Source organism: Rissa tridactyla, chromosome 4 (genome assembly GCF_028500815.1).
Source record: "Rissa tridactyla isolate bRisTri1 chromosome 4, bRisTri1.patW.cur.20221130, whole genome shotgun sequence".
Lineage (NCBI taxonomy): Eukaryota > Metazoa > Chordata > Aves > Charadriiformes > Laridae > Rissa > Rissa tridactyla.
In genome coordinates, this window is record NC_071469.1 from 524,678 (window position 1) to 535,273 (window position 10,596).

A 10,596-nucleotide genomic window follows, 5' to 3' on the forward strand; every position below is an offset into this window, starting at 1 on the left:
ACGCGGCGCTGAGTCCCCCCTTTGCCGGGGGTGTGGGGGGGGTTGTGATTGAGGCTGCCCACACTCTCGCTGCAAGAAACCGGGGTGTCTCTGAGCCGCACCGTCCCCATCCGTGCGCCCCGCGGGGACTGTCCTTGTGCCGGCAGAGCCGCCACTGCTGCTCCGTGCCGGCTGCTCGGCTCAGGGCTGGGCCTGGCCGGTGCTGCACAGGCAGGATTCGGGCAGGGCCAGCCGGTGTGTGTTTGCCAGGTGGCGTCTCCCCGCGGGTGGGGAGATGCCCTCAGTGCCCGGCGCGGTCGGGGCAGGTTGGGCAGCGGATCCAAAGCTCTTTCTGCCATGGTGGCGGCCAGGCTGGGGCACGCGGGTGGGCTGGGGGGTGGCTTCGGGCTGCCGGCGGGTTTGGGGCTGGGCGGGGAGACCCTGCGCTTGGGGGGCATCGCGCAGCCCCTTTGGGAAACAAGGTAGAGTAGGTACAGGGGGTGGCAGGGTGGGGGAGACCAGGCGGCGCTGCCAGGAGGGGACACGTCCAGGGCTGGTGTCGCCCCCCTGGTGTGCCGGCACCCGGCACGGTCCGGGCTGGCATGTCGCGGTGCGTTTGTCTCCCCAGCTCTCCGTGTACAAACTCCCTGAGCCCTGTGTATCCCTGAAATAAAGGCCTTGAACGATGCCCACTTGCCCCCGCCCTTGGCTGGCACGCGGGAGGGGTGGAGAGCACCCGTGGGACGCTGGCTCGTGGGTGAGCTCACTCTGTGGTGACACCCCCCTCCCCGCGTCCGGGCGTTGCTCCGAGTCAGCATGGTGGGGACGCCGGCACAGGGACGGGATGTGGCACAGGGACAGGACAAGGCACGGCGTTGCCTACCCCGCTGCCCACAGTGGGGAGAGACCCACTGGTGGCACCCGTGTCCCCACAGAGGGACGAGACCCACTGGTGGCACCTGCGTCCCCACAGACGGATGAGACCCGCTTGGAGCAGCAGCATTTTATTGCCACGGGACTTTCCATGGGAGAGAAGGTGCTGCAGCCGCTCCCATGGGGCATTTCCCAGCCACTGGGACTGGGACACGTTGCTTCTTGGAGAGCATCACCCATCCCAACGCTCATCCATCAGGCAGGAAAAATGTCCCTGCAGCCCACAGGGAGGGAGGGGGGCCCAGCACCCAAGGGTGCCCAGGCACTACAGCAGGGGTGTCCCCTGGTGATGGTTTTCCACCACAGAGCGTGCTGCCAGAAGGAGCCAGTCTTTCCCACTCAGACCTGGCCTTTGGTCCCATCATAAAGCCCAGGCTCCTCTGCCCATGATCTGGGTCCGTGTGGCCCCACGGGGAAGGGGGATGCTGCCTTTGCCGACCCATGGCCCCACTCAGATGTCATCCTCTGTCACCAGGCAGTAGAAGTCTGTGCGGGCACCGTAGTTGCGGGATCCCAGGTCTGAGATGTCGAGCTCGGGTCTCTGGCCGTCCCTCAGCTGTGTGTCCTCTGTTGTGCTGGCAGCCAAAGCCATGGGAGTGCCAGGGCCGGCGATGCGGGGAGGCAGGGGGCTTCCGAAAACGCACCCTCGGAGGCCTGGAACGAGCAGGGAGATGGATTTTTAATGGTGGGGAAGGGGCTAAACCTAGCCCGCCTGCCACGGGAGGGTGAGGCAAAGCTCAAAGGTGACCTCCAGTGCACATCTGTTCCCCCCAGGAGAAGAAGGAGGCAGGGGACAAGGACCTGTGCCGAGGTCCCCATCTGGGTGGAGGTCTCCATCGCTGTCCAGGTAGCTGCTGTGCAGGATCAGCATGGGGTCCTTGTCCTCCTGCAGCTGGGTCTGCGGGTCCCCCATGGTCCCCTGGAAGGACACTTTGCGGGGCAGGGCCAGGCACAGCTCCTTCCAGAAGTCTGATGATGGGGTCTGCGTGGGGCAGGGAGGAGATGAGCCGCATCGGGACCACCACGAAGCCAAGCCCGGCCCCGCACGGGGCTGGGGAAGGCTCTGTGGGGCTCGGCAAACTCTTCCTGGTGCTGGGAGCTGAGCCAAGGCGAGGGCTGTGCTCCCGGCATGGCAGTGTGCCCGTGCGCCGGTGGAGAAACCGGCCCAACCTGCTGAAATGCTCCCGAGGGCTCCAGCTCCCAGCCTGGCCCGAAATGGCCACAGCAGCCATGGGCCGAAGCTTCGCTCTGAGAGCAGAGGCTTCACCCCGTCGCCTCGGCCAGGGGAGACCCCAGAGCCACATAGGGCTCCTGATCGTGTAAGTTTGGGGAGTGAGCACCCAGAGCTGGGGCTGTTTCTGTTGGTTTTTTTTAAATTGCCTCTAAAAGACAAGTGCCCCAACCTGCTTTTTAGGAGCACTGAAGCATGTGGAGCAGCCCTGGAGCATGGCAGGGAGGCTGACACAAAACGGGGTGCTGGGGATGGAAATGGGGGTGCTGGCAGGACGGGGTCTCGCTGCGCTCACCATGGAGCCAGCTCGCCACACCAGCAAGGTCACCACGCTCCGGTGCTGCTTCAGCAGGCTGATGGCAGGGTGGGTGATCTCCCGGTACTGGCTCTCGAAGACGATGAAGATGGGTTTCTTGGAAAGCTCCAGCAGCCTCCAAAGCCCTTCCCTGTGGGACAGGCACGTGGCAGGAGGGTGAAGGACCCTCTGGCTCCCCTCTCCCGGCAGCAGGTAGGAGCCGCTCCTACCTGAAGCTGCTGTTGCACCAGTCTTGCTCCAGGTACGCGACAGAGAGGACCACGATGAGACGCCGGCACCGGCTCACGTTCATGATCAGGTCGGCTGAGGGCTCTGCAGACAAAGGGATTTCAAGCCCCCAGGTGCTGGCGTTGCCCCTCTGCCCGTCCCCACCGGGTTCAGTGCCTACCTGAGTTGGGCAGGATGGTTTGCTCGTCCAGGAAGAGTTTGTAGCCGTAGCGGTTCTCCAGCTGCGGCTTCATGATGAAGTGGACAAACTTTCGGTCATCCGGGGCGGTGGCGTGGGAAACGTAGGCGTCGTACAGCTTCCCGTCTGGGGAGAGCCATGGGGAGAGGGGGTGTAACGCCGGGGAGGGCTCTGTGTGTCAGCGAGCCCCCGGCTTGGGGGATGCTTTTCCCCCAAGGGGGGGCACCACCTCTGTGCCCTTCCCCGGTGGCTCACCGTTGATCTCAAGCTCACCATACCGGTTCCGGTACCAGAGGAACATGCTCAGGCGGCATCGGACATAGAGGCCGGCCAGGAGCATCAGGAGCACCAGGACCAGGAGGGCTGCCAGCACCGCGGGCACGTGCCCTGCCGCCTCTGCAAGGACAGGGAAGGTCACGGTGAGCGTGGCCAGTGGCTCCTGGCCCAGGTTTTCTGGGTTTGGTGTAGGTTTGCGCCGCAATACACTGCCATGGGAGAGGCATCAATAATCCCCATGGGGCTGCCATTCCTGCCCTATGCAAGCGGGTCCTCCTTGGAGGTGTCCTGTCTCTGTCCCCGGTGTGTCCCTACCCACTCGCCGCAGGGTGAAGGTGGCCGTGGCATTGCTGACCCAGCAGGCAAACACCCCGAAGTCGGCATCGTGCGTGAGGTTGAGCTGCAGGACGCTGGCGAGGAGCCGCTCCGAGGCATTTTGGCCAAACCTGGGGTGAGATAGGGTCGCCGTGGTTTGGGCCATGTGGCACCGCCCCCGGTAGACAGACAGACAGAGGGATGGACGTGTCGCAGGGCAGGCTCCTTACCAGGCAGTGTCCTGGCTGCTCTCGCTGCCCAGCCACTGCCCGTCTTTGCTCCAGGCAGGGACAGGCTGGCAGTGCTCGGCAGCCGCCCAGCGCACGGTGCAGTTCAGCGCTACCTGGCTCCCCAGCGCCAGCTCCAGTGTCTCATTGGCAGCTGGAACGAGGATTTCGGGAGCCACGCTGCAAAGCTCTGGTGGGGGCACAGCGAGAAGGGGGTTTGGGATGGGAAAGCTGATCCAGCCCGTGGCTGGGCGGGCAGCTGCCATAGCCATCCTGGCTTCCCCAGAAAAACAAGCTCTGCCATGGGGGTCTGGCACCAAGCGGCGCTTGCGGCTGTTTTGCAACAGGCTGAGCCGGTTTTGGGGGCTGGGACGGACCCTTGCCCGCCCTATGAGGCAAAGCTGGAGCAGCGAGCAGGACCCCCGGCCATGCCCGCTGGCGAGGGGTCCTTCCCAGCTGAAAACAGGTGAAAGTCTCCATTTTGCAGCCTACCTGCCATGGCGTGCTCAGGCGACGTGTGGGGGAGCTGCCGGCATCACCATCGGGCCACCGGCGGCAGGAGGGCCCTTGCGGCGCAGTGTCTTCCGGGGGGACAAAGTCCACCTGCCACTGCTGCAGGGCGGGCTGGGCCTGGAATAGATCAGAAATGGCTCCGTGAGCGCTGGCTGCTCCAGGCCAAGCCGGCACAGGGAGCGTCCCGGTGGTCCCCATCACTCCCCACAGCAACTGGGCTCAGGGGACAACAGGTGCCGCTCCAGGGTGAAGCCAAAACCACTTTCCAGCCATGGCTTGGGGGCCACCATGTCACCACTTGGTGGCTTCCCTCCCCGCGCAGCGCCGACTCGCAGCCTGGGTTTCCTGACTGTGAATTTACAGGCGGGAGGTGATTAATGACCAACCGGGGGCTGCAGGGTGTTCAAAACGCAGCTTCGGCTCAAACCAGAGGCCAGCGAGGGGAAACGAGCTGCCGTCGTAGCTCAACTGCAGGGTGTGCAACACCTCCCCATGAAACCCCGGTGAGCTGGCCCTGCCGCTGTGTCTGGGGGGGCTCACGGGACCCCCTTCATGCTACCAACACCCTGTCTTGGCTGCAGCGCTGCTGGCAGCCTGGCCTGCCCATTGAGGTTGCTAATTAAACAGTGGGCGGTTTATTTATAGCAACACGGGCTTCCTACCGCGTGAGCTCTCACAGCATTGAGCTAAGCCCAGTGGGCGCAGCGGTGGGAGGCTCAGCATGTCGCTACCCTGTGGCCGTGCCCAGGAGAGGAGTAGCCACACAGTGTGCCGTGCGTGGGGGCAAGCAGGGAGCGCGGGGACAGTGCGTGGGGTCAATCCCCTGGCTGGCAGTGCACAATGGCCCCGTGGGAAGAGGGGGATGAGGAAAGACACCCCGCACCCTGCCGATACATCGCAGTGGTGCACCGGGGCACTGGGAGCAAACGACGAAGCAGAGCCTGGCGGCGGGGTCAGGCTCCTCTGTCCCCAAACACCTGCAGAGCCCTCAGTGCGGGCGGTGTGCCCGCTGGGGACGATGTGGGAATAACAAGGACGTCATGTTGCCGGTGATGCTGCAAGGCGGCACGACTGTAACCGCTGGGGCCAGGAGGGATAAACATCTCTCTCGGCTGCCTCTTTGCCCCACAGCTTCATCGCTCTCGGTTGCAGCCCGGTTTTGGGCAACAGCGGGGCTGCTGAGGCCGGGCTCGCCCCTGCAGAGCCCGCAGTGCTGCTCTGTGTGAACTGGGATGGAGGGACATTGCTTCCCTTTGGCACAGCAGCCCTGGTGCCAGGGGTGAAACTGCGGGTCAAGGTACGCCCCGGATGCTTCTAACGTGTTCAGCTTGAGCAGCTGGAAAGCGACTTATACCTAAAATATTAACTGGGTTTCTCCACAGCTGATGGAAGAGCAAGGGGCAGAGATGAGCCAGCCCACCTGGCTTTTGCATGGGAAGGGGATGGGAGACGCTACACCAAGGTGGCATGGAGCTTTCTGTGCCCGGTGGGGATGCTCCGGCTCTCGGGAGCATCTCGGGCCGGATGGTCCAGCCCCTATGGGTCACTCGGAAATCGTTTCACTCTGATAGTCAGAAATAAGGAAGCCCCAATGAGACGCAGGCTGGCCGGAGATGCAGGCTGGCTGGAGAGCTCAAGATGCCCTAAATGCCAGCCAGCCAGGGCTCTGGGGCATGAAATGGCGACGGATGCCCAAAGGGCAGCTGGGTGTCAGGGCTGCCACCCGCAAGGGAGGGAGGAGCACGGATTAATGGGCAGCAGCGCAATCCCATTTCCTATGGCTGGGGGTTGGGGACACCCCGGTTTTGTAGCACGGCAGAGGACCCTGCGGTGGTGGGCTATGGGTGGGCTGCACATCCCCCCGGAGCAGGGCCACGGGGGAGCGAGGCGGGCAGGCGGCACAGCTCTGCATGTGCGGAGGGAGCGAGCGGGGCCGGAGGAGAGCAGCAGGGCTGGCGGGGAGAGGGCAAAACCCTCTGGCCCTGGCTGAGACGGCATTGACGCGGAAAGGGAAGCGGAGGAGAGCTGCATTTACCTTTGGAGTTTCCCCCGGTGCCCCGGCCACAGGCTTCCTGCCAGCCGCCTCCTTCATGCGCTGCTCCAGCCGACTGGACCTGCCAGATCAGTGCTTGGTTTTTATCTTTTTTTTTTTTTTAATAATGTATTTATTTTCCCCCTCCCTGGTTCAGCCCCTGCCCTTCAACGGGCTCTCCTGCCGCCCCAATCGCCGGGCGCCAGGCCCGCAGGAGGGGTTGGCCGTCCCTCCCTCCCGCTGCTCCACCTCCGTCTCCACCTGAACCTGTGAGGGGAAAAAAAAATAAATAACTCTGGCTTTAGGGGAGGGGAAAGGAAGAAAAAAAGAAAGGAGAAAATTAAGGTAACCCACCCAACCTGACAGCCCAGCAGCCCCGGGGAGCCCGGCACACACAGGTTGCATGAGGCTCCTGGTGCCAAAGAGGAAATTCTGTGGCTCTCTAGGGCTGGAAAAGCCCATGGAGGTGTCAGGGCAAGATGAAACCCGCACTGAGCACCCACCAGCACCAGTAATACCAGCTCCCCGGGCCACGGCGGCAGCCGGGGGCTTGCACTGGAGGTCTGGGGGTGTCTGCTCAACACAGAGCCCTGGGAAGAGCCCGGGCAGAGCCTGTATTTTGGGACACTGGTTTGCTGAGCACCGGCAAACTCGATACTCTTAGGCTTTGTTAAGGTGAGTTACTGACGGAGGGAGGTGGGGGGAGGCCAGGCAGACCCGGCTGTGCCCACGGGCATCTTGGGGTCTCCCGACTGTTTCTTTCTCCTGTATGATTTTAAAAGCCTCTTTGAAGCCGGTACCGTGGAGTGGCTCCTCTAGCTGGTGCTGGCTGCAGGGGACCGGTCCCCGCTGTGGCCACTCGGAACGGCAGGTGATGGCTTGCAATAGTGACCGAGGAGGCGACCGGAGCCCTCGCACGCCGGGGCATGGGCTGCGTCCATGGCGGTGGCACGGCCTGGCACTGCCCCCAGCGAGAGAAACTCTGACCTGACCCGCAGCTGCTGTGCTGCACAAACATCGGCGTCTTCAGTGAGGTCATCACAGGGTTTGGGGCCAAAAAGGGAAGAAAAGAGGCTGTTTTCCTCCCGCAAGGCCCCAGCTCAAGCAGGGTTAGAGGCTCGGGATGGCGTCAGGGCCCTGGCACCCCATCACACCTCCCCGCTGGGGCCGGGCGGGTGAACGGCCGGCCGGGACGGGGTCTTTCAGCTTTCGCTCCTAATTATTAATTTATTTTTACTTATTTTTTACCGAATCCCGGCCGCCCGACGGCTGTGCCCGGGGCGCGGCCGCCGCCCGCTGTTTCCATGGCAACGCCCCGCTGCCGGGCCGGAAGCGGGCCCCGCGCGGTGCACGCCGGGTGCTGTAGTCCCGCCCCCGGCACTGCAAGATGGCGGCGGCGCCCTCAGCCGCCCCGCGCACCCTGCGGCCGGGGCCGGGCCTGGAAACGGGGGAACCGGGGGCTGAATGCGGCCGGGTCAGCACGGCGACGGGCCTCCCCCGCCCCCGAGGGAAAAGCTGCCCCTGGGTAAAGGGTATATATGTATTTTTAACATAAATATATAGAAATAAACACACAGGTGGCAGGTTAGGTCTGTGGGCCTGTTTGCATGGAGAAACATCCCGTCTCGGACCGTGTCCCCAGCAGCGTGGGCAGCAGGGCGAGGGGGGGATTCTGCCCCTCTGCTCCGCTCTGGGAGACCCCCCTGCAGTGCTGCCCCCAGCGCTGGGGCACCAACAGCAGAAGGACACGGAGCTGTTGGAGCGGGGCCAGAGGAGGGCCCGGAGATGCTGGGAGGGCTGGAGCCCCTCTGCTGTGGGGACAGGCTGAGAGAGCTGGGGGGGTTCAGCCTGGAGAAGAGAAGGCTCCGGGGAGACCTTCCAGCCCCTTCCAGGCCCTAAAGGGGCTCCAGGAAAGCTGGGGAGGGACTCTGGATCAGGGAGGGGAGCCATGGGATGAGGGGGAAGGGTTTTACACTGCAAGAGGGGAGATTTGGATGAGATGTGAGGAAGAAATTCTGTGCTGTGAGGGTGGTGAGCCCCTGGCCCAGGTTGCCCATGGAAGCTGTGGCTGCCCCATCCCTGGAGGGGTTCAAGGCCAGGTCGGACGGGGCTTGGAGCAACCTGGGCTGGTGGGAGGTGTCCCTGCCCAGGGCAGGGGGTGCCACTGGGTGGCCTTTAAGGTCCCTTCCCACCCAAACCATTCTATGATTCTATGGTTGTGTAAAGTACTGGTGCTGTTGACCTATTGTGGGGGGAAAAAAGGGATAGAGGGAACCCTGTTGGAGGGTTGGGGCCTTGGGAATGTCCCCTTGGTCCTCTGCCCTCCAGCGAGGCAGCTGTGTGCATGTTCAGGGTAGCAGTTACTTCAGCAGCTCTCTTGGCGAGTGCTGCTCTGTTGTGCCCAAAGCCATGGTCACTTTGTGCGTGGGCTGTGAATGCCAGTGTAGACAGTTGTCTTTGTGGGATGATAAAGGATCCCCGGGAACAAGCCCAGATCCTGGGGATGGCAAGGGCGTGAGGAGGCTTGGTGGCAAATTGGGAGCTGATAAAATCTTTTTTTGTCCTTTAGGGTTATTCCTGTGGGTAGGTAAGTTAAAAGCAAGAAGGAGCGGAGGCGGTTTTGGTCGCAGTGGTGAAAGGACAAAACAAGCCGGAGGGCTGGAGCACGGCTCATTTCAGCTCCCTGCAAGACAGTTAGTGGCTTTCCATGCTCTTGGCAGTGAAGTTTTGAGGCTGAGTTAACCCTGGTGCCTTTCTCTGCAGTGCTGATTTGGGCATGTCACTGCCGGGAGAGTTGCCTGGTGTCTGTGGCTGGCCTCAGCCATGGGGCACAGCCCCACGGACCCACCGCCTGCAGGGAGCGCCTGTGGTGGGACCCCTGGGGGACGCTGACAGCGTGACGGGTTCAGCAGTGGAAAGGCTGTGCCCCTGCCCTCCGCTTCGGCAGAGCTGTGTCCTGCCAGGCGGGCAGCGGCGGGGGTCGGTGTGGCTGGGGAAGGAGGTGGCTCTCCCCGGCTCTGTGTCTGAGTCCGCCGGCAGAATCCTCTTGCGCTGAGGCTGTCGCCCTCAGACCCTGCGCCGTGCCGGGGCTTGTGACCCCGTCCTGCCTGCTGCCTGGGGTGAGTGCGCTGCTGAGGCACGGATGGCTCCCTGCGGACTAGCAGGTGAGTGGAAATTACTGTGTAACGTGAGCTCGCTAATAGCCAAATCTTGATGCATTTAACAGCTTGAAGCTAATTAAATTTAAGCTACTTAGAGCTGCCAGGCGACTGTGTTCCAAGACCATCAATACAATACGAAACCAGGGTTCGCTTCCAAGTCCCAGAAATGAGAATGTTGCTACAGGATGAGGTGCCACCTGGTGAGAGACCTTTAATCACAATCTCTGCTCCTCTCTGAGGAGGCACAGTGGGTGCTGGCTTTTTGCTCTTAAACCGGGGCTGTCCCGACCCTTCAAGCGAGCTGAAAGCGGTGTGGCTTCTCGCGACACGTGCAGTGCTCAGGGCGCTTTGTACAGTGAGAACTGGTCTAATTACGAGAGGAAACATCACTGCGCGGGTGTCTGTACAGCGGTATGGCTCTAGCCACAGCAGGGGCTTGGAGCAGTCTGGCTTTTATTTACAGAACGAGATAAATCAGCCCTAATGAAATAGTTGTTCATGACCTGTGGTGCTCACGTTTGCTTATCTGCATCTTTCTGTGTTCGCAGGGTGGCTATCACAGCTGTTACATGAGCGCACACACGTTCACGCTGTGGCACCCTTGTAGCTCCCACATTTCGTTCAGTTTATCCCCACAACTCACCTCCAACACAAGGAAGCACCTACTGCCTTTTTATAGAGGAGGGCATGAAAGGGTGGAGCTCGAGGTTAAGCGTACAAACCAATTAAAAGTTTCCAGTTCTTATGAAGAAAAAAGACTCTAAAGCTTTGAAACGCTCTAGTGGATTTGCCCTGGAGTTACCAGAACCATAAGAAAGCTGGAAACTGAGCTGCGGTCACCTGTCCCATGCTACTGCCTTTCTCATTAATTGAAATTAGGAAAAATTAAGAGAAAGGCTTTTTCCCCATACGTTTGCAAACGCAGCTCGGTGAGTTTGCATGGGCCTGGCATAACGGGCGTGGGGAATCTCGGGGCATCAAAGGGCTGTTTCTGCCCTCGATGCCAAGTGAAGAGTCACGTGTTTGAGGGCACGTTATCATTCCTGGGCAGCGATGAACAAAGACTTTGTTCCTTGAGCATAAATAACTCTGCCTCGAGTCGGTAAACAAATTGTTAAAGATAGGTGCGGCAGAGAGCAAGGCTAAGGGGCCGGGAACACGTGTGTCTAAGAGTGGCAGTGGTGGCTGTGAGACCAGTCCAGCCGCG

The 10,596-nt window shown here is 61.7% G+C and overlaps 1 protein-coding gene across 1 annotated transcript; it reads right to left on the reverse strand.

Moving 5' to 3' along the window:
- Window positions 1-975: 975 nt before the first annotated feature.
- SIGIRR (single Ig and TIR domain containing) lies at window positions 976-6,343 on the reverse strand. Its single transcript, XM_054199908.1, has 10 exons — window positions 6,232-6,343; window positions 4,176-4,313; window positions 3,687-3,873; window positions 3,457-3,587; window positions 3,121-3,261; window positions 2,848-2,991; window positions 2,669-2,771; window positions 2,439-2,589; window positions 1,714-1,894; window positions 976-1,566 (listed from the first exon to the last, which is right to left on the reverse strand). Exons 2-10 carry the CDS (start codon window positions 4,180-4,182, stop codon window positions 1,364-1,366), a joined length of 1,248 nt encoding a protein of 415 aa, XP_054055883.1. The 5' UTR covers window positions 4,183-4,313; window positions 6,232-6,343; the 3' UTR covers window positions 976-1,363.
- Between the last annotated feature and the right edge of the window lie 4,253 nt (window positions 6,344-10,596).

What these genes read in the sequence shown, in the direction of transcription:
- SIGIRR (XM_054199908.1), bottom strand. An exon ending in TGGTGAGCTTGAGATCAACG is followed by an intron (nt 2,992 to 3,120) that starts GTGAGCCACCGG and finishes GGCTCTCCCCAG; the next exon opens with ACGGGAAGCTGTACGACGCC. An exon ending in TGTGGCGAGCTGGCTCCATG is followed by an intron (nt 1,895 to 2,438) that starts GTGAGCGCAGCG and finishes TGCCCCACGCAG; the next exon opens with ACCCCATCATCAGACTTCTG.